At 47.0% G+C, this 22,464-nt stretch overlaps 1 protein-coding gene across 3 annotated transcripts in view; it reads right to left on the bottom strand.

The window, feature by feature from the left end:
- LOC141129495 (uncharacterized) overlaps positions 1 to 22,464 on the bottom strand; it is a 260,900-nt gene that overhangs the window by 189,114 nt on the left and 49,322 nt on the right. For all 3 annotated transcript variants that reach the window (XM_073617554.1, XM_073617553.1, XM_073617552.1), the window contains exon 2: positions 20,814 to 20,911. In XM_073617554.1, the coding sequence (XP_073473655.1) occupies positions 20,814 to 20,889 (76 nt within the window). In that variant the 5' untranslated portion in view covers positions 20,890 to 20,911. The remainder of the gene's footprint in view (positions 1 to 20,813; positions 20,912 to 22,464) is intronic.

The raw sequence follows: 22,464 nt of genomic DNA on the forward strand, positions 1-22,464 counted from the left end.
GTGTAGTGTGTGATGTGGGGGTGCAGTATGTAGGGTCAGTGTAGTGTGTGATGTGGGGGTGTAGTATGTAGGGTCAGTGTAGTGTGTGATGTGGGGGTGTAGTATTTAGGGTCAGTGTAGTGTGTGATGTGGGGGTGTAGTATGTAGGGTCAGTGTAGTGTGTGATGTGAGGGTGTAGTATGTAGGGTCAGTGTAGTGTGTGATGTGGGGGGTGTAGTATGTAGGGTCAGTGTAGTGTGTGATGTGGGGGGTGTAGTATGTAGGGTCAGTGTAGTGTGTGTGTGAAGTGCGGTGCAGTATGTAGGGTCAGTGTAGTGTGTGATGTGGAGTGTAGTATGTAGGGTCAGTGTAGTGTGTGTGATGTGGGGGTGTAGTATGTAGGGTCAGTGTAGTGTGTGTGATGTGGAGTGTAGTATGTAGGGTCAGTGTAGTGTGTGATGTGGGGGTGTAGTATGTAGGGTCAGTGTAGTGTGTGTGATGTGGGGGTGTAGTATGTAGGGTCAGTGTAGTGTGTGATGTGGGGGTGTAGTATGTAGGGTCAGTGTAGTGTGTGATGTGGGGGTGTAGTATGTAGGGTCAGTGTAGTGTGTGATGTGGGGGTGTAGTATGTAGGGTCAGTGTAGTGTGATGTGGGGGTGTAGTATGTAGGGTCAGTGTAGTGTGTGATGTGAGGGTGTAGTATGTAGGGTCAGTGTAGTGTGTGATGTGGAGTGTAGTATGTAGGGTCAGTGTAGTGTGTGTGATGTGGGGGTGTAGTATGTAGGGTCAGTGTAGTGTGTGTGATGTGGAGTGTAGTATGTAGGGTCAGTGTAGTGTGTGATGTGGGGGTGTAGTATGTAGGGTCAGTGTAGTGTGTGATGTGAGGGTGTAGTATGTAGGGTCAGTGTAGTGTGTGATGTGGGGGTGTAGTATGTAGGGTCAGTGTAGTGTTTGTGATGTGGAGTGTAGTATGTAGGGTCAGTGTAGTGTGTGATGTGGGGGTGTAGTATGTAGGGTCAGTGTAGTGTGTGATGTGAGGGTGTAGTATGTAGGGTCAGTGTAGTGTGTGATGTGGGGGTGTAGTATGTAGGGTCAGTGTAGTGTGTGATGTGAGGGTGTAGTATGTAGGGTCAGTGTAGTGTGTGATGTGGGGGTGTAGTATGTAGGGTCTGTGTAGTGTGTGATGTGGGGGTGTAGTATGTAGGGTCAGTGTAGTGTGTGATGTGGGGGTGTAGTATGTAGGGTCAGTGCAGTGTGTGATGTGAGGGTGTAGTATGTAGGGTCAGTGTAGTGTGTGATGTGGGGGTGTAGTATGTAGGGTCAGTGTAGTGTGTGATGTGGGGGTGTAGTATGTAGGGACAGTGTAGTGTGTGATGTGAGGTGTAGTATGTAGGGTCAGTGTATTGTGTGATGTGGGGGTGTAGTATGTAGGGTCTGTGTAGTGTGTGATGTGAGGTGTAGTATGTAGGGTCAGTGTAGTGTGTGATGTGGGGGTGTAGTATGTAGGGTCAGTGTAGTGTGTGATGTGGGGTGTAGTATGTAGGGTCAGTGTAGTGTGTGTGATGTGAGGATGTAGTATGTAGGGTCAGTGTAGTGTGTGATGTGGGGGGTGTAGTATGTAGGGTCAGTGTAGTGTGTGATGTGAGGGTGTAGTATGTAGGGTCAGTGTAGTGTGTGATGTGGGGGTTTAGTATGTAGGGTCAGTGTAGTGTGTGTGATGTGGGGGTGAAGTATGTAGGGTCAGTGTAGTGTGTGATGTGGGGGTGTAGTATGTAGGGTCAGTGTAGTGTGTGATGTGGAGTGTAGTATGTAGGGTCAGTGTAGTGTGTGATGTGGGGGTGTAGTATGTAGGGTCAGTGTAGTGTGTGATGTGGGGGTGTAGTATGTAGGGTCAGTGTATTGTGTGATGTGGGGTATAGTATGTAGGGTCAGTGTAGTGTGTGATGTGGAGTGTAGTATGTAGGGTCAGTGTAGTGTGTGTGATGTGGGGTGTAGTATGTAGGGTCAGTGTAGTGTGTGATGTGGGGGTGTAGTATGTAGGGTCAGTGTATTGTGTGATGTGGGGTGTAGTATGTAGGGTCAGTGTAGTGTGTGATGTGGAGTGTAGTATGTAGGGTCAGTGTAGTGTGTGATGTGGAGTGTAGTATGTAGGGTCAGTGTAGTGTGTGATGTGGGGGTGTAGTATGTAGGGTCAGTGTAGTGTGTGATGTGGGGGTGTAGTATGTAGGGTCAGTGTAGTGTGTGATGTGGGGGTGTAGTATGTAGGGTCAGTGTAGTGTGTGATGTGGGGGTGTAGTATGTAGGGTCAGTGTAGTGTGTGATGTGGGGGTGTAGTATGTAGGGTCAGTGTATTGTGTGATGTGGGGTATAGTATGTAGGGTCAGTGTAGTGTGTGATGTGGAGTGTAGTATGTAGGGTCAGTGTAGTGTGTGTGATGTGGGGTGTAGTATGTAGGGTCAGTGTAGTGTGTGATGTGGGGGTGTAGTATGTAGGGTCAGTGTATTGTGTGATGTGGGGTGTAGTATGTAGGGTCAGTGTAGTGTGTGATGTGGAGTGTAGTATGTAGGGTCAGTGTAGTGTGTGATGTGGAGTGTAGTATGTAGGGTCAGTGTAGTGTGTGATGTGGGGGTGTAGTATGTAGGGTCAGTGTAGTGTGTGATGTGGGGGTGTAGTATGTAGGGTCAGTGTAGTGTGTGATGTGGGGGTGTAGTATGTAGGGTCAGTGTAGTGTGTGATGTGGGGGTGTAGTATGTAGGGTCAGTGTAGTGTGTGATGTGGAGTGTAGTATGTAGGGTCAGTGTAGTGTGTGATGTGGGGGTGTAGTATGTAGGGTCAGTGTAGTGTGTGATGTGGGGGTGTAGTATGTAGGGTCAGTGTAGTGTGTGATGTGGGGTGTAGTATGTAGGGTCAGTGTAGTGTGTGATGTGGGGTGTAGTATGTAAGGTCAGTGTAGTGTGTGATGTGGCGTGTAGTATGTAGGGTCGGTGTAGTGTGTGTGATGTGGGGGTGTAGTATGTAGGGTCAGTGTAGTGTGTGATGTGGAGTGTAGTATGTAGGGTCAGTGTAGTGTGTGATGTGTGGGGTGTAGTATGTAGGGTCAGTGTAGTGTGTGTGATGTGGGGTGTAGTATGTAGGGTCAGTGTAGTATATAGGGTCAGTGTAGTGTGTGATGTGGGGGTGTAGTATGTAGGGTCAGTGGTGTGTGTGATGTGTGGGGTGTAGTATGTAGGGTCAGTGTAGTGTGTGTGATGTGGGGTGTAGTATGTAGGGTCAGTGTAGTATGTGATGTGGGGTGTAGTATGTAGGGTCAGTGTAGTGTGTGATGTGGAGGTGTAGTATGTAGGGTGAGTGTAGTGTGTGTGATGTGGGGGTGTAGTATGTAGGGTCAGTATAGTGTGTGATGTGGGGGTGTAGTATGTAGGGTCAGTGTAGTGTGTGTGATGTGAAGGTGTAGTATGTAGGGTCAGTGTAGTGTGTGATGTGGGGGTGTAGTATGTAGGGTCAGTATAGTGTGTGATGTGGGGGTGTAGTATGTAGGGTCAGTGTAGTGTGTGATGTGGGGGTGTAGTATGTAGGGTCAGTGTAGTGTGTGATGTGGGGGTGTAGTATGTAGGGTCAGTGTAGTGTGTGATGTGGGGGTGTAGTATGTAGGGTCAGTGTAGTGTGTGATGTGGGGTGTAGTATGTAAGGTCAGTGTAGTGTGTGATGTGGGGGTGTAGTATGTAAGGTCAGTGTAGTGTGTGATGTGGAGTGTAGTATGTAGGGTCAGTGTAGTGTGTGATGTGGGGGTGTAGTATGTAGGGTCAGTGTAGTGTGTGATGTGGGGGTGTAGTATGTAGGGTTAGTGTAGTGTGTGATGTGGGGGTGTAGTATGTAGGGTCAGTGTAGTGTGTGATGTGGGGGTGTAGTATGTAGGGTCAGTGTAGTGTGTGATGTGGGGGTGTAGTATGTAGGGACAGTGTAGTGTGTGATGTGAGGTGTAGTATGTAGGGTCAGTGTATTGTGTGATGTGGGGGTGTAGTATGTAGGGTCAGTGTAGTGTGTGATGTGAGGTGTAGTATGTAGGGTCAGTGTAGTGTGTGATGTGGGGGTGTAGTATGTAGGGTCAGTGTAGTGTGTGATGTGGGGGTGTAGTATGTAGGGTCAGTGTAGTGTGTGATGTGGGGGTGTAGTATGTAGGGTCAGTGTAGTGTGTGATGTGGGGGTGTAGTATGTAGGGTCAGTGTAGTGTGTGATGTGGGGGTGTAGTATGTAAGGTCAGTGTAGTGTGTGATGTGGGGGTGTAGTATGTAAGGTCAGTGTAGTGTGTGATGTGGAGTGTAGTATGTAGGGTCAGTGTAGTGTGTGATGTGGGGGTGTAGTATGTAGGGTCAGTGTAGTGTGTGATGTGGGGGTGTAGTATGTAGGGTCAGTGTAGTGTGTGATGTGGGGGTGTAGTATGTAGAGACAGTGTAGTGTGTGATGTGGAGTGTAGTATGTAGGGTCAGTGTAGTGTGTGTGATGTGAGGTGTAGTATGTAGGGTCAGTGTATTGTGTGATTTGGGGGTGTAGTATGTAGGGTCAGTGTAGTGTGTGATGTGAGGTGTAGTATGTAGGGTCAGTGTAGTGTGTGATGTGGGGGTGTAGTATGTAGGGTCAGTGTAGTGTGTGATGTGGGGTGTAGTATGTAGGGTCAGTGTAGTGTGTGTGATGTGAGGGTGTAGTATGTAGGGTCAGTATAGTGTGTGATGTGGGGGGTGTAGAATGTAGGGTCAGTGTAGTGTGTGATGTGAGGATGTAGTATGTAGGGTCAGTGTACTGTGTGATGTGGGGGTGTAGTATGTAGGGTCAGTGTAGTGTGTGATGTGGAGTGTAATATGTAGGGTCAGTGTAGTGTGTGATGTGGGGGTGTAGTATGTAGGGTCAGTGTAGTGTGTGATGTGGAGTGTAATATGTAGGGTCAGTGTAGTGTGTGTGTGTGATGTGGGGTGTAGTATGTAGGGTCAGTGTAGTGTGTGTGATGTGGGGATGTAGTATGTAGGGTCAGTGTAATGTGTGATGTGGGGTGTAGTATGTAGGGTCAGTGTAGTGTGTGATGTGGGGGTGTAGTATGTAGGGTCAGTGTAGTGTGTGATGTGGGGGTGTAGTATGTTGGGTCAGTGTAGTGTGTGATGTGGGGGTGTAGTATGTAGGGTCAGTGTAGTGTGTGATGTGGGGTGTAGTATGTAGGGTCAGTGTAGTGTGTGATGTAGGGGTGTAGTATGTAGGGTCAGTGTAGTGTGTGATGTGGGGGTGTAGTATGTAGGGTCAGTGTAGTGTGTGATGTGGGGGTGTAGTATGTAGGGTCAGTGTAGTGTGTGATGTGGGGGTGTAGTATGTAGGGTCAGTGTAGTGTGTGTGATGTTGTTGATGAAATTTTTTTATATGGACTCAGGTGGACATTTTATTCTCGGATGTGTGTCTTATAAATTGTCATCTGTCTCCCTGTGTCTGATTTAATCGAGGAGCGATCTAGCAGAGCGCACTTGGGTTGAATCGGGACCAGCGGTAAAAACGGTCAGTATGAAAACCTTCTCATGGGCTTGGAGACGTGTTCTCTGTGTGTGGGGCCTTTGCTGGTTTGTAAGTATCAAGTGCAATGCGCTGGACTTCTTGCCTTCACATGGGGAGATGGCGAAGGTATTGAATTTATTCTTCTCCTCGGTCTTCACGAGTGAATCGGGGGGCTTCAGTAACCAAAACTGCAGTGTTTATCCTCATGACACAACACAAAAAGCACCTCCATGGTTAACAGAGGACAGAATTAAAATTAGACTTGAGAAACTTACCATTAATAAATCACCGGGACCAGATGGCTTGCATCCGAGGGTACTTAGGGAACTCAGTCAGGTGATTGCCAGACCATTGTTCCTAATTTTTACAGACAGTCTATTGACTGGAATGGTACCAGCTGATTGGAGAAAAGCCAATGTAGCACCAATACCGTATTTATCGGCGTATAACACGCACCCCAAGTTTAGGAGAGAATTTTAAGGAAAAGAAACTTACATTAAAATGCCCATCAATGCAGCCTCATCTGTGTTCATCTGCAGCCTTGTTAGTGTCATTGCAGCCTTTTCAGTGTCAGTGCAGCCTTGCCCCAGTGTCCATTGCAGCCTTGTCAGTGCAGCTTTGCCCCAGTGCAGCCTTGTCAGTTCAGCTTTGCCCCAGTGCAGCCTTGTCAGTGCAGCTTTGCCCCAGTGCAGCCTTGTCAGTGCAGCTTTGCCCCAGTGCAGCCTTTTCAGTGCAGCTTTGCCCCAGTACAGTCTTGTCAGTGCAGCCTTGCCCCCAGTGTCCATGCCTGCCGCCGCCGCCGACATACACATGCAAGTAGTTTTAAATATGGCGCCGCGGAGTTCAGAGGGACTCGGCGCCGGCGGAACTGAACGAACGCCGCCGAGATACACATAGTTGAGTGTATTCGGCTCTTTCCAGCACTGCTCACAGTCCCGCCCAGTCCATCCCTATGATGGACATAACACAGGTCCAATGGCGGGACTGGGCGGGACTGTGAGCGGCGCCGGAAAGAGCCGAATACACTCAACTATGTGTATCTCGGCTCTGTGATTTCGGCGGCGCTCGTTCAGCTCCGCCGAGTCCCTCCGAACTCTGCGGCGCCATATTTAAAACTACTCGCACTGTGAATGTCGGCGGCTATTGCCGCCGATAGCTCACGATTAGCGGGGATTGGCGTATAACACGCACGCACGATTTTCCCCTGATTTTAAGGGGAAAAAAGTGCGTGTTATACGCCGATAAATACGGTATTTAAAAAGGGCCCAAAATACATCTCTGGGAATTACAGACCAGTTAGCCTAACATCAATAGTATATAAACTCTTGGAGGGGATGATAAGGGAATATATACAAGATTTTAGTAATAAGAACGATATCATTAGCAGTAATCAGCATGGATTCATGAAGAATCGTTCTTGCCAAACCAATCTATTAACCTTCTATGAGGAGGTGAGTTGCCATCTAGATAAAGGAAGGCCCGTAGACGTGGTGTATCTGGATTTTGCAAAAGCATTTGACACATTTCCACATAAACGTTTACTGTACAAAATAAGGTCCGTTGGCATGGACCATAGGGTGAGTACATGGATTGAAAACTGACTACAAGGGCGAGTTCAGAGGGTGGTGATAAATTGTCTGAACACATCGGTCAGACGGCCACCTTCTCCACCGCTCCTTCTTTGACTGACCGAAGCCTCAGCAACACGTTGTCCAGAAACAGGAGTTTGTAACCTCCCAGTCTCTGGGAACGCGTTGCACAGACCTTTCTGCAAGGCCTCCCGAAGATGTTTCATCCTCTGCTCCCTCTGCGATGGCAAGATAAGGTCCACAACCTTACCCTTGTAACGTGGATCAAGGAGGGTTGCCAGCCAGTATTGGTCCTTCTCCTTGATACCAAGAATACGAGGATCCTTACGCAGGCTTTACAGGATCAGGGAGGCCATGCAGCGTAGGTTTGCTGAGGCATTCGGTCCGGAGTCCTCTGGGTCACTAAGGACGACATGGTCCACAGCCACCTCCTCCCAGCCACGTACAAGTCCATGTGTTTCTTGGGACTGATCCCTTAAAGACTGCTGCTCATGCTGAGTGCCAGGCTCCACCTCCATACTGACACAATCTTCCTCCTCCTCCTCCTCCTCCTCCTCCTCTTCCTGTGTGATCGGCGGGCACGCAGGAACACTGTCTGGATAAAGGGGGCCTTGAGAGTTAAGGCAGTCTCCTCTTCCTGCCTCTGCTCTGCCTCAAGTGCCCTGTCCATTATTCCACGCAGCGTGTGCTCCAACAGGTGGACAAGGGGGACAGTGTCACTGATGCATGCACTGTCACTGCTCACCATCCTCGTGGCCTCCTCAAATGGTGACAGGACAGTGCATGCATCCCTGATCATGGCCCACTGGCGTGGGGAAAAAAAACAAGCTCCCCTGACCCTGTCCTGGTGCCATAGTCGCACAGGTACTAATTGATGGCCCTCTGCTGTGTGTGCAGCCGCTGCAGCATGGCCAACGTTGAGTTCCACCTGGTGGGCATGTCTCAGATTAGGCGGTTCTTGGGCAGGTTAAACTCCTTTTGGAGGTCTGTCAGCCGAGCACTGGCATTATATGACCGGCGGAAATGCACACAGACTTTCCTGGCCTGCCTCAGGACATCCTGTAAGCCCGGGTACCTGCCCAAGAACCGCTGAACCACCAAGTTAAGGACGTGAGCCAAACAGGGCACATGGGTCATTTGTCCCTGTCGGACGGCAGAGAGGAGGTTGGTGCCATTGTCGCAAACCACCATTCCTGCCTTAAGTTGGCGTGGCGTCAACCATCTCTGAACCTGCCCCTGCAGAGCTGACAGAACCTCTGCCCCAGTGTGGCTCCTGTCCCCCAAGCACACCAGCTCAAGCACCGCATGGCATCTTTTGGCCTGCGTACTTGCGTAGCCCCTTGAACAGCTACGGAGCACCGCTGGTTCCGAGGACAAAGCACAGGAAGAGGCCATGGAGGAAGAAGAAGAGGAGGGGGTGGAGGAGAGAGGTGTGTCACAATCATTAGCATTTTGGAGGTGTGGTGGCGGAACAACCTCCAACACTACTGCACCTTGTCCTGCATCCTTCCCAGCTGCCAGCAGAGTCACCCAATGCGCCATGAAACTTAGGTAACGTCCCTGTCCATGCCTGCTGGACCATGAGTCAGCGGTAATATGCACCTTACCGCTGATCGCCCTGTCCAGCGAGGCATGGACATTGCCTTCCACATGCCGGTAGAGAGCCGGAATCGCCTTCCGTGAGAAAAAGTGGCGTTTGGGTACCTGCCACTGAGGAACCGCACATTCCACAAACTCACGGAAGGGGGCAGAGTCTACCAACTGAAAAGGCAGCAGTTGAAGTGCTAGCAATTTTGCCAAGCTAACATTCAACCGCTGGGCATGTGGATGGCTGGGAGCAAACTTCTTTCGGTGGTGCAGCAGCTGGGGCAGGGAAATTTGCCTGGTACAATCTGACGTTGGTGTACCAAAAGCAGATTGCCCACAAGTACTTGGCTGTGACACACCTAATTCTACACCTTCATTCCTCTCAGTGCAGGTCTCAGAGAGGACTGAAGGTATAGTGGGGTTGGAGATCTCAGCTGATGAGGAGCAGGGAGAGGTCCTCTTTGTTCTTTGGTGTGGGTCTTTTAGATACGCTTGCCAACGAACTGCATGGCAGGTCAACATATGTCTGGTCAAGCATGTGGTACCCAAGCGGGAGATGTTTTGGCCACGTGAGATACGCTTGAGACATATGTTGCAAATAGCAGCGGTGCGATCTGATGCACTCGTCTCAAAAAAGGCCCACACCAAAGAACTTTTTGAATAACGCGCAGAGATTGCAGCGCCCTGCACATGTGGAGCTTTGGGGTGTGATGCAGTCAATGTGATGCCCTTAGGCTGGCCCCTGGAGGGCATCCTGCCTCGTTGGTGATGTGCCGCCTCCTCCTCCTCCTCCTCCTCCTCCTCTCTCCTATCAGGCACCCACGTTGAGTCAGTGACCTCATCATCCCCTTCCTCCTCATCACTGGAGCAAACCTGGCAGTATGCTGCAGCAGGGGGAGCATGACTGCCAGATTGCTGTCCTTCTTGGGCACCCCCTCTGTCCGTGCTCATGTTACTGCCTTCATCGAGCTCAGTATCATCATCAGAGCCTTCCAAACGCTGGGCATCCTCCTGGAGCATGTACCCAACACTGTGGTCAAAAAGTTCGAGGGACTCCTCAGGAGAACATGGTGGGGCTAGGGAAGGAGTCACTGATGACATTGAGCCGAGGGAAGAGGCCGCTGCTTTGCCAGACAAAGTACCCTGGGCATGGGTGAGAGAGGATGAGGAGGATGAGGACGGCTTGGTCATCCACTCGACCAAGTCTTCCGCATGTTGCGGCTCAACACGGCCAGCTGCCGAAAAAAAGGCCAAGCGTGTCCCACGGCCACGTGATGATGAGGATGCACCATCTCCATGACCAGCACTAGACACAGAGCCTGCTTGCCCTCTCTTATTGGCTTGTGACTGTCTGCCTCTCCTTTTTGGCCTTCCAGGCATATTAATGGCCTGTAGCTGCACTAAGCTGGGATATATATATATATATATATATATATATATATATACTGATACTGCAGCTAGCAAAATCAATTGCCTGCCTGTAGTATGAGAACACCACCAACCTTCTACAGGTAGCTTTAGCTGAACACTGTGTAGAGCGTGCAAAAAACTAACTTGTAGCTTTTTTAGCTGCCTGCGGTAGTGATAGGATCAGGAAAAAAACCACCAACCTTCTACAGGTAGCTTCAGGTGAACACTGTGCAGAGCTCGCAAAAAAATAACTTGTAGGTTTAGCTGAATACTGTGAGGTGGACGCACCACACTAACTTGTAGTTTTAGCTGAACACTGTGAGCAGGATGCACTGCACTAACTGTAAATAGTCTAGCTGCCTGACTGTGGTACTAATAGGATCAAAAGAACACCAGCAATTTTCTTCAGGTAGCTGTAAATACTGTAACAAGACAAGCCTGCCTGTCAATAAGAAGATAACAGGAACGGATCTAGCTGAACACTGTGAGCAGGACGCACTACACTAACTTGTAGCTTTAGATGAACACTGTGCAGAGGTCTCACTACACTAACTTGTAGGTTTAGCTGAACACTGTGAGCAGGACGCACAGCACTAACTTGTAGTTTTAGCTGAACACTGTGAGCAGGATGCACCGCACTAACTTCTAGGTTTAGCTGAACACTGTGAGTTGGACGCACCGCACTAACTTGTAGGTTTAGCTGAACACTGTGAGGTGGGCGCACCACACTAACTTGTAGTTTTAGCTGAACACTGTGAGCAGGATGCACTGCACTAACTGTAAATAGTCTAGATGCCTGACTGTGGTACTAATAGGATCAAAAGAACACCAGTAATTTTCTTCAGGTAGCTGTAAATACTGTAACAAGACAAGCCTGCCTGTCAGTAAGAAGATAACAGGAACGGATCTAGCTGAACACTGTGAGCAGGACGCACTGCACTAACTTGTAGCTTTAGATGAACACTGTGCAGAGGTCTCACTACACTAACTTGTAGGTTTAGCTGAACACTGTGAGCAGGATGCACAGCACTAACTTGTAGTTTTAGCTGAACACTGTGAGCAGGACGCACCGCACTAACTTCTAGGTTTAGCTGAACACTGTGAGTTGGATGCACAGCACTAACTTGTAGTTTTAGCTGAACACTGTGAGTTGGACGCACAGCACTAACTTGTAGTTTTAGCTGAACACTGTGAGCAGGACACACCGCACTAACTTCTAGGTTTAGCTGAACACTGTGAGCAGGACGCACCCCACTAACTTGTAGTTTTAGCTGAACACTGTGAGCAGGACGCACCCCACTAACTTGTAGGTTTAGCTGAACACTGTGAGCAGGACGCACTGCACTAACTGTAAATAGTCTAGTGATAGTCTAGTATAGTGTGTGAACTTTATGTGGGAACAAGAGTGTATGTTTCAGCCGTGTTATTGTGTGTTTTTTATGTAAGGTTGTTGCGTGCAAAGGTCCCTAGTGGTATGTAGAATGAAATGTTTGTAAGTGTTCATTTGGTGTCTCAAATGTGTAATTTTGTGGGCTGAAGTTTGTGTAGCTAGTGAAGAAATCTTGTTTTGGCGGGATCAACAACTAAATTTCATGAGTTAATGGTGCCATTTTGTTGTGGCCTGTCTTTTGATGTTGTCTGCCATGCGGCCATGGTCGTCTGCAATTTTGAGAGGCACAGTTTAATGATTTTGTGTGTGTGTGTAACCATGCGGTCTACTTTGCATTGAATTTACTAGATTTAGACTGAATTTTTGTACTTTTAGACGTGTGTGTTATTTTTATTTTTAAATGTTTTGGAGTTTCTCAGAGGGCAATTCATTGTTTTGAGGCTTGTATTGTATAGCCTGCAGAAGAGGAGGGGGGCTTTGGTTGACTTCTTTGAGCCATCTTTTTACAGGAGTTTCAGTTTTGGCTTTTGTTGCACTGTTGTGTGTTATTTCGGTCTCAAAAATTGTGGTTTGACTTCCCAGGGGATATGTGAGTCAAGGGGGATTCCCTCCCTTTTGCAATATGGGGGTTTATTCCGCCCTCTCCTGGACAAAAGTTTTTTAAACTGTTGATGAAGTTAGCCATAGATTTTTTAATGTCTTGATAGACATAAATATTGAAGCTATTCAAAGCTTCCCCCCCCCTCCCTCTTCCCGTTCATTAATATTTAAATAAACCAGTTAGATGGGTTTTTAGAACTGAGAAGACAGGATGATATTTACAAGATGTAATGTACAACAGGAAGTTCTTTGGAGGTGTGCAACAGGAAGTTGGTGGGAGGAGCTGGGGGTCTTTTGACTCGCGTTTGGAAGTCTGATTTTTACATTTAATTCCAGTTGTTTTCGTGAAGTTTTACACTGTAATACAGTTTTGGGTAGAGAGTAAACAGGAGGCGTCCATGCTATTTTTGTAATATCTAGGTATAGAGAGAAGCCACATTGTTCTGTAAAGAAAGCAGGCTTAAGTCCCGTGCAGTTTAGTCTGGCAACCCAGTATACGGTCATGCAGCGCAATGCGCTTGTGTATGCATACATTGTGAGGGGTAGAGACATGATTTGGGGGGTGATGTGTGGTTGTTGACTAATCATCTGGCATAGTTAATAGTTGGTTGTTTAATAGAATGGTACTCTGTAGTTCTGTGTCAAAAGTGTTGGGACAACAAGCCATAGAGTTGACGCCTCGGTTAGGGTTTCTAGTTGGGGGACTGGACCAGGTATAGTGGTTGTAGTGCGTCAATCCACCGTAAAAGAAGGCACCAGGCGGTGCTCTCCTAAATGGGTGCAATGGTTTCCCTGGACACAGGGGTAAGAGGATAAGTCTATTAGAATCACCATGGGTAATGAGAAATCCTTGCAAGAGAAGGGATGCGAGGCTTCCCACAGTCAGACAGTTGCACAGTACATGAAGTCTAGTTTTGGGGGAAAGACCATTAAACCCCTTTAAAGATTGGCATATACAGTAGGTGACCGCGATATTGTGTCAATCTCGCCACACTTCTCGGCGAGATTTGACACCTGCGAGCCCCGTCGCAGGAGCCAGCGCCGAGATGGCTCACTCATCAGGAAAGGAAAACGTTGTTTTCCTTCCCCGATGAGTGACAGGTAGTGCTGACAGCTGTCTGGTATGAATCCTGAGGCGGGAACACCGCACCAAATTTTAAATGAAAAAACCGGCGTGGGTTCCCCCCTCAGGGGCATACCCCCTACGCCGAAAAATCGGCGTCCATACCAAACCCTTATCCGAGCATGCAGCCCGGCCGGCCAGGAAAGGGGGTGGGGACGAGCGAGCGCCCCCCCCTCCTGAGCCGTACCAGGCCGCATGCCCTCAACATGGGGGGGTGGGTGCCTTGGGGGAGGGGGGCGCCCTGCGGGGCCCCCCCACCCCAAAGCACCTTGTCCCCATGTTGATGAGGACAAGGGCCTCTTCCCGACAACCCTGGCCGTTGGTTGTCGGGGTCTGCGGGCGGGGGGCTTATCGGAATCCGGGAGCCCCCTTTAATAAGGGGGCCCCCAGATCCCGGCCCCCCACCTTGTGTGAATGAGTTTGGGGTACATGGTACCCCTACCCATTCACCTAGGGAAAAGTGTCAATATAAAAAAAACACAGTACACAGGTTTTAAGAATAATTTATTAGTCAGCTCCGGGATCTTCTTCCGACTTCGGGGGGGTCTCCTTCCGACTTCTCCCGGTGTTCGGCCTCTTCTCCCGGGCCCCGCCGCTATCTTCTTCCAGCTCTATTGCCAGCTAGGGGCCCGGTCTGCTGCCGCTGTCTTGCCGCCGCTGTCTTGTCGCCGCTTCTTCTCTTCTTCTCTTCTTCCCTGATGTTGACACGACGCTCTCTCCGGCTTGAATGCTGTGTGCGAGCTGCGGAGCCATTTATATAGGCGGTGACCCCGCCCCCTTATGACGTCATGGTTCCAGCATGCGCAGGGACTCTGGGGTCACGCCCCCTTATGACGCCAGAGTCCCTGCGCATGCTGGGACCATGACATCGTAAGGGGGCGGGGTCACGCCTATATAAATGGCTCTGCAGCTCGTACAGAGCATTCGAGCCGGAGAGAGCGTCGTGTCAACATCGGGGAAGAAGAGAAGAAGCGGCGACAAGACAGCGGCGGCAAGACAGCGGCAGCAGACCGGGCCCCTAACTGGCAATAGAGCTGGAAGAAGATAGCGGCAGGGCCCGGGAGAAGAGGCCGAACACCGGGAGAAGTCGGAAGGAGACCCCCCGAAGTCGGAAGAAGATCCTGGAGCTGACTAATAAATTATTCTTAAAACCTGTGTACTGTGTTTTTTTTATATTGACACTTTTCCCTAGGTGAATGGGTAGGGGTACCATGTACCCCAAACTCATTCACACAGGGTGGGGGGCCGGGATCTGGGGGCCCCCTTATTAAAGGGGGCTCCCGGATTCCGATAAGCCCCCCGCCCGCAGACCCCGACAACCAACGGCCAGGGTTGTCGGGAAGAGGCCCTTGTCCTCATCAACATGGGGACAAGGTGCTTTGGGGTAGGGGGGCCCCGCAGGGCACCCCCCCTCCCCCAAGGCACCCACCCCCCCATGTTGAGGGCATGCGGCCTGGTACGGCTCAGGAGGGGGGGGCGCTCGCTCGTCCCCACCCCCTTTCCGGCCTGGCCGGGCTGAATGCTCGGATAAGGGTCTGGTATGGATTTGGGGGGAGCCCCACGCCGATTTTTCGGCGTAGCTGGTTCCCCTTACAATCCATGCCAGACCTAAGGGCCTGGTATGCCCCTGAGGGGGGAACCCATGCCGGTTTTTTCATTTAAAATTTGGCGCGGTGTTCCCGCCTCAAGATTCATACCAGACAGCTGTCAGCACTGCCTGTCACTCATCGCGGAAGGAAAACAAAGTTTTACTTTCCCGATGAGTGAGCCAGCGCGACATGCACAGTACCCTGTCGCCGAGAACCAGCGCGATGGTATCGTGCTGGAAACACAATCTCGCGGTCAGGTACTGTATGGTCAGAGGGTACAGTAAGGTGTATTCCTTTGGAAGGTACTTTTGACGTCTGGAGGTACGAGACCCCAGAATAAAAATACCTTGGAAGTAGTTCAGCTGTGGTTTCAGAAATCTGTAATGATTAGTGAGTTGATGGATGTGTAGTACACGTTTGCGTGTTTAAAAATTCTCATGCCTGTTTTTGGACTTTGTTTGGCTGGTCCATGCAAAGATTCCGAGATGCTCTCATGTTTTTCCCCTTGTATTTTTTTTTTCTATCGCTAAATGAGTGAAGGCAGCATTCCATCTGGTTGTTTTGTTTTGGGAACTATGAAATATCTCCCCCACATTTGTATCTAAATGTTTGTCTCATGTTTGTATGTGGTAACAAGAATATGTTTGAACCTACCACGACAGCCCTCTTACGTGTCGCAGGTGTTTTATTTTAGTAGGAATGTGAAAGTAAGGGTTACAGAGGGTTTAGTTATTTTCGGTTTTGAGGAATGTCAGTGACAATTTACCAATGTATTCGAATGTTGTATTGTTTACCATTCTTTGCAGGTTAAATATGAAGGATAGAGTAATAACTTTTGTTTATAAGTATCTTTTTAGATCCAAGGAGTTTTTGAAAATGTATGTACATAGAAAGCAGGTGTATAAGAAGGTAAAAGTATCATAGGCTATTTCACTGTTTCATTGTTTTTTCCTGCACCATTCTAAAACCTGCGTGTCTTCCTCCAGTTTGTAATGAGGAGGAAAAGGGGATGTTGATAGTGGTGAGAATGACAAATTTTCAAACTAATAATACTAACCGCTCTAATTCTAGCCAAGTTTGTGACCTAGTAGGAACGACAGGTCCCATGACTTTCTTCCTTTGATGGAATTTGAATCAGCAGTCTGGTGAAGGATGCTCCCATAGGAACCTTTTTTTTCAATGGTTCCAGGTATTACACCCCAGATGGTGTAAGTCATTAAGTTCCCACATGTCTGGGTTATTGCCATATGAGGTTTGTTTGGAGGTCAACCAAAACCAGAGTTGTACTTTCCTCAACAGCTGTCGACATTCTCAGCTAATGGGGTACGTGCAGTCACTGTAACATGAAGAAGGTCCACCACAGGGTTCATGAGTACCTCCTGGACCCTGACACAATTACCAGTTTACATTCTTTCTAACCAGGTGACTGGGTCGTTGTAAAGAAGCTTGAGGGACGAGACCAGGCCAGCCACTGCAAGAAGCTGTTCAACTACACCAAAGGATGAGTAGTATCTTTGTTTATATTTTTAAAGTGTATTTTCCAACTAGCTAAGAAAGCGAACAGGACACATTGTTGGGTCTACTCTGAGTCTCCACTGAGCTCTAGTGCCCCAGTGATGACGGCAATACATGCTATATGTGACGTTCATATTGGTGTGAGGAGTTTTGACAAACTAGTAAAAAACAAACAGACACTTGTCAATAGAATTTAGCAATACATTTCTAGAGGGTAAAAATGATTATAATTTTAACAATAGCTCTGGTTCTTGCCAGCTTTAGCCCACAAGTGTGTTTCAACTTAAGTTTGGTATTAATGTGGATCAACAGCTTATACACGGTGGTGGCTTGAGCTTATGAAACGATTGAACAATTTCTCATCCATTGAGGATGGGATGTTTCATGTAATTGTTGAAGCTTCAAGGAAGTTCCCACAGTCCAAGGGGGGTTTCTGGGAATTCATAAGTAAAGATTGTTATACCTGGATCAGGGGTACTAGTGACAAAGTTCAGGCCCGTATGGATAAGGCTTAGATCCCTGCAAGGCAAAGCCAGAGCTATAGTTAGTGAAGGTTAAAGTCCTTTTAAGGGTCTGGGAATCTTTGGGGATTTAATTTTTTATTTTGTAGCGGATGAAAATTGAAAGAAGTAAGGGTGTGTGTATATATATATATATATATATATATATATATATATATATATATATATACACACTCATGTTAGTTTTGCTTCTATTCCTTCTATATGCCGTGATGAGGTGCTACTGCTGCCTGACTGGACGAGTGAACAGAGCCCGAGCAGATGACCCCATCTTCCCCACCGAGATGAGACGCCCCGAAGACCAGCCCACGTACAAGAAGACACAAAGGTTTCCCGGACTGACTGGCAATTACTACAGCTCACCATGTTGTGTCCTCCCTATAAGTTATCCCTCCTGAAGAACAGAGTCTACAAGTCAAGCCGTGTTTTCCTTTTTGTGGACTGTAAGGACTGATTCATTTCCAGGTGTAAGAAGATCAAGATTCATGGAGGGACACATGGGAGCATATAACAAAGAGGAGGAGCTGTTGTGATAATATTTATTATATGGACTCATGTGGACATTTTATTCTAGGATGTGTGTTTTATAGATTGTCATCTGTCTCCCGTGTCTGATTTAATCAAGGAGCGCTCTAGCAGAGTGCACTTGGGTTGAATCGGGACCAGTGGTAAAACCGTCAGTATGAAAACCTTCTCATGGGCTTGGAGACGTGTTCTCTGTGTGTGGGCCTTTGCCGGTTTATAAGTGTCAAGCGCAATGTGCTTGACTTCCTGCCTTCAAATGTCTATGCACATTAGAGAAGCGAAGTCCGCATAATGAGAGAAACATATTATTATATCTCTGTTGTGGCTACGCTATCCCTTTTGGATACATATCTGCTTTAACAAGAAAGCCTCGTTATCTGCCTTGTTAATATACTTGTACTATATATTGACAACACCAGTAGCAATGTCCCCGCAGATCTTCTCAAGCCTGTAAGAACAAGTAGAATGATCTTACTAGATACTGGTTACTCTGAGCAGTATTGAGTGGGATCCATGCTAACAAAGATGGTGGATGTGCATACATGTGGCTGGGCGGAGGGGGCAGTGTACATGCCTCGAGTGGATGAGACATTTGCACTTCTCCCTCCCACTCCTGTGGATGCCCTCCCCTTTAGTGTCATTTCCTGTGATGTCATTTTGCATGGAGGAAGTGATTGGCTGTTGGGGCCATAAATTTTCTGTGTTGTCATATCCTTATTTGGTCATATCCTGTGAGGTCACACCCTGTTTGGGGCTTCCTGTTTGTGTGTGAATAAAAAGCTGAGAGTCTCTGCCCTGCTGGGCAGATAAAGGAACGATGGAGCTGAGATGGTGATTATGGTTGTTTACTGGGGTAGAGGGGGGGCATGGGTTATTTAGAGATGCATTATACCATTATGGTGAAGAGGCGCATGTTAGTGCGGGTGAGATTGGTTATGTATAGCCAATCTCTCCACCACAAGGGTTACTCCACTTTTGTGGAGAAAAAAAAAAGCGAAAAAAGGAAAAATAATATAGAGTATACAATTACGACACTAATCATATCATAATTGAATGTTATTAAAAATTACCTTTCCTTTTCAATCTGCAGCCACTGTAATTTTCTGTAAATGCAATACATTATGGCTACCTGGAGTTGTTCTGTACACAGAATGTGTACTCAAACAAGCTACCAAATATATATGAGAACAGGTAAACAGTAGTGCTAAAGGTAATCAATTACCAGCAAAAACATTGAGTAACACACCAAAAAGTGATAATGTGCATAGTATATTTAGTCCATAAATCAAACTTGATAGTCATATCTATGGGTCGACCAATGATTGCCGTACTGCCATGTTCAGATGCGTTTCGTCATACCAACTTCATCCCAGGACAAAGTCGGTATGATGAAACGCGTTGGGACGTGGCTGTACGGCAACCTGAAGTGACGTTCACACACCACCGGAAGTGACAATCCGGGTGTTTTGAACTATCAGATTGGGGGAGTAACGATACATATCTCTGGCATCTCCACCATCTGAACGCAACTTTACTTTGCCTGTTTGTGAGTATATTTCCATCGTGCTATGTTTATTAATAAATGCTTTGTTTAATTTGATGATATCACACTATTTGGAGTCTTATTTCTCCTATATTACCCGCTGGGGAATGTGAATTGACAGAACTCATCTGAATCCTGTGGTGATTAACTGCCTGATTGCCAAAACACGAGAGTGTGAGGCAATTCTTTCTGGTGAGTTTACATTGAAACAGGGGAGTGGAGGCACGTTTGATCACATAGTTGGGTGCTGGATCAAGTTATCAACTGTCGACCCATAGATTTGACCCTATCAAGTTTGATTTATGGACTCTAAATATACTATGCACATTATCACCTTTTGATGTGTTACTCAATGTTTTTGCTGGTAACTGTTTACCTTTAGCGCTACTCTTTACATGTTCTCATTTATATTTGGTAGCTTGTTTGAATACTTTATTATCTGAAAGTGGCTGCTCATTCTAATTATACATCTTTGAATCATTGTTTTATCTGTGGTACAGTGTTTAGATCCCATTTTGGGGCATGTTTTATGATATCTTGTGATTTTAACAGAGTGTGTACTGACCACTCCCCAGAAACATAATTTCCTGCTTATGTGATTGGCTCACCAATTTTCCCAGAAGTCTGCTTAAGATACAAGTCAGATTTCAGGCATCCCCTGCAACAAAAATGTCATTTTTGGTGCGATACACCCAGTAGGAACACGTCTAAAGGGATGCAGGCCCTGCATATTTCCTCATTAGTGCTGTGCAGGTGCACAGCTTATGGATAATTATGAAACCACTCCCATTAGATCCACTCAGAACAGAGGCACAGAGGAACATACAGGGATTTCTTCAGAATAACAAAAGGTAGGAATCTGCAACAGAAAATTTACACTGTTATACAAGATGTACACCCACTACTTTACATTGTAGCAAAGTGTAATTTCTTCAGTGTTGTCACATGAAAAGATTTACAAAAATGTGAGGGGTGTATTCACTTTTGTCAGATACTGTAGATTACCCAGAGGGGAATGTACTTTTCTCAACAAAAGTGGAGTTACCCTTTAAATGGTCCCATTCCTGTCTTTGCAGCTTAATGGAGAGTGGTTTGGGGAGTAATAAAAGCACGGCTCATCTATTTTTACCGCCTCAACTGCAAGAATATATATATATGTCTTTATGAAATGTGGCAATACGAAATGATAATGTGGCAGACACTTTAACCACTGGGAACCATTCCGCAGGCTGCAATCTGTATATAGAAGTTTTTGACAAGTCTTTTATTAAACAAATAGAAAAAAACAAAAATCCAGCATTGCAAATCCATCATTAATCATGATAAATGTTATCTGCCAATTGTCACCCGCCAAAAGAAAAAACCTGTCTGCTTCAAAAACATGTTTTCTTGTCCTATGTAACATCTAATATCTGCATGGACTGAAGTCCCATCTAAAAGCCCCATGGATGGGGAGCCATGTAAAGGAAGGTTTGTTAGTCCTATCCTCAGAATAGCCGGGGGATGGTAGAGCTCCAAATGTAAAAGTTTTCCTACTAAAGAAATGAGCAGCACCCTGCAGGAGCGGATACAACTGTCCATCTGTGTATAACATTGTCACCTTCCATCCTCCTCCATTCATCAATCAGAGTTTTATCTGGTTTTGGCCAATGTTAGTTTTCATGGAAGGAATGTGACTGGAGATACAAAGTACACATTTTATTCTATAACATGCCCGCTTTATAATGACACATTACATCCCTGATACAAAGCATGGCCGAGTTATTTAAATTTCTATCAATGATTAAGGAGAATGTTTCATCTTCTAAAATACTGTACAAATAATGGAAAAGGTCAAGTATTAATAGTAAAATCAAAGAAAAAAAGAAAAGAATACTCTGTCATCACCTTTTTATAATGTTCTTACATACCTGTGCCTGGACAGAGAAGAGCCCACAGGAGGAGGACACGGAGGGGACACAGGAGGAGGACATGGAGGGGACACATCGCTGCAGTCGGGGTGTCTGGTCTGTGTGGATGAAGAATGAGAATTTGTAGAAAATAATAAAAGAGGAAGAAGATTCTGCATTGTGTGACTTGTATTTCATTTTCTTTATATATAAACCTGATGTGTTAATACACTCAACCAATATTTCTCTGTCTGGTAGATGCTAAAGAGATGAGTTCTCGGCTCCTCATAGCTCTGAACATCACAAATCTGATCAGTTTTTTTCTATTGTAGGAGATTGAGACCTCAGGAGGGCATCTGACTGTCTTATACAAGAGGTACCAACATCCCTATCAGGAGTTATATCAATATACCAACTGTGACAGACCTAGCCGGGAGAGAGACTTTTGGAGGGGACTGAATGCTAGCCTCTTGCCGATCAATTGTGGGCCCTGGCATTTGGGGGAACGGTGCTCTTTGTGAGCTGTATGCCTGGGGACCCTTGTGGTGGTATTACTGTGGATTCGGGTCCTGGTCCCCCAGGACACACAGACTCTGGGGACCCTGGATTTGCCATATTAGAAATAGTGGCTGATTCATAATGCTGGGACAAATACTGTTAGGAGATGCTGATGTCAATTCCAGCCACCTGTCTGTCTGTTGCCTGCTAGAATGTGTATTGTAAATAAGTCTAGTATGGGATCTAAGAGTCATTAGATCCCCATTGTTGTTTGTGTTAATTAACTCTGCTATTGTGTGAAGAAGAGTTCTGTGATAATGTTGATTGGGTTTTCTCAGCTACAAGATGGCCAGTCTGGCCTAAAGGTCATGTCTGAGTCATCTAGGCTGTCTAAAGGGATTAGTTAATTAGCCCATGTTAATTAGGTTTCTGGTCACCGATGTATGTTCAGAATAATATGAGCAGGATGTATGCACCTCCTCTGTTACTGTATAAAAGAGCTTGTATTCCTTTCAATAAAAGAGATTCCTGTTTGAACTTACATACAGCCTGCCTGGTGTTTGTTCTGAGCTACACACTACGGCACATAGCTGTAGTTCTAGTCCCGGAGCATCGGATGACCGAACCATCAGATGTTGCGATCTGCAATCTGATTCTATAGCCGCAGAGGAGTGCCGGGAGGGTGGAGAGTGGAACCGAGCGAGCAGGGGCTTGTTACAGTAACGTGGGACTTTTTAGGTACTAATACACAAAAATAATATACTGTAATAAATGTTGTAAGTGTAGCGCTGGTAGATTTGCGATCTACCATATGTTAGGTAAATTTAGTAACTTGTTCGCTAAATAGGTTAAGTTTTCCTCTGTTCCAGCTTGGCTGACGTTGTATGTGTTTCCAGACTGACCGGTGGGTGTCGCTGTTATTACTGGTCAGTGTTGGAAAGGCAACGTGTCAAAGCGTATGGATGCTCTTCTGTCCCGGAGACAACTAGGTGGAGGTGGTCCTCCGAGTTGCATTTTGGGCGACGGTATGTATGGGACAGACGCCATATTGAGGGGTTCGTTTTAAGCCACCATGTATGCATTAGAGAGCAATCTCGTGGTCCTCCGTTTCGGAGGCCCACGCCGCTGAGGCACAGGGGTGGGCCCAGAAGCTTGTCTGGGGCCTGCCACAGCA

Source organism: Aquarana catesbeiana, linkage group LG02 (assembly GCF_042186555.1).
Source record: "Aquarana catesbeiana isolate 2022-GZ linkage group LG02, ASM4218655v1, whole genome shotgun sequence".
Classification (NCBI taxonomy): domain Eukaryota; kingdom Metazoa; phylum Chordata; class Amphibia; order Anura; family Ranidae; genus Aquarana; species Aquarana catesbeiana.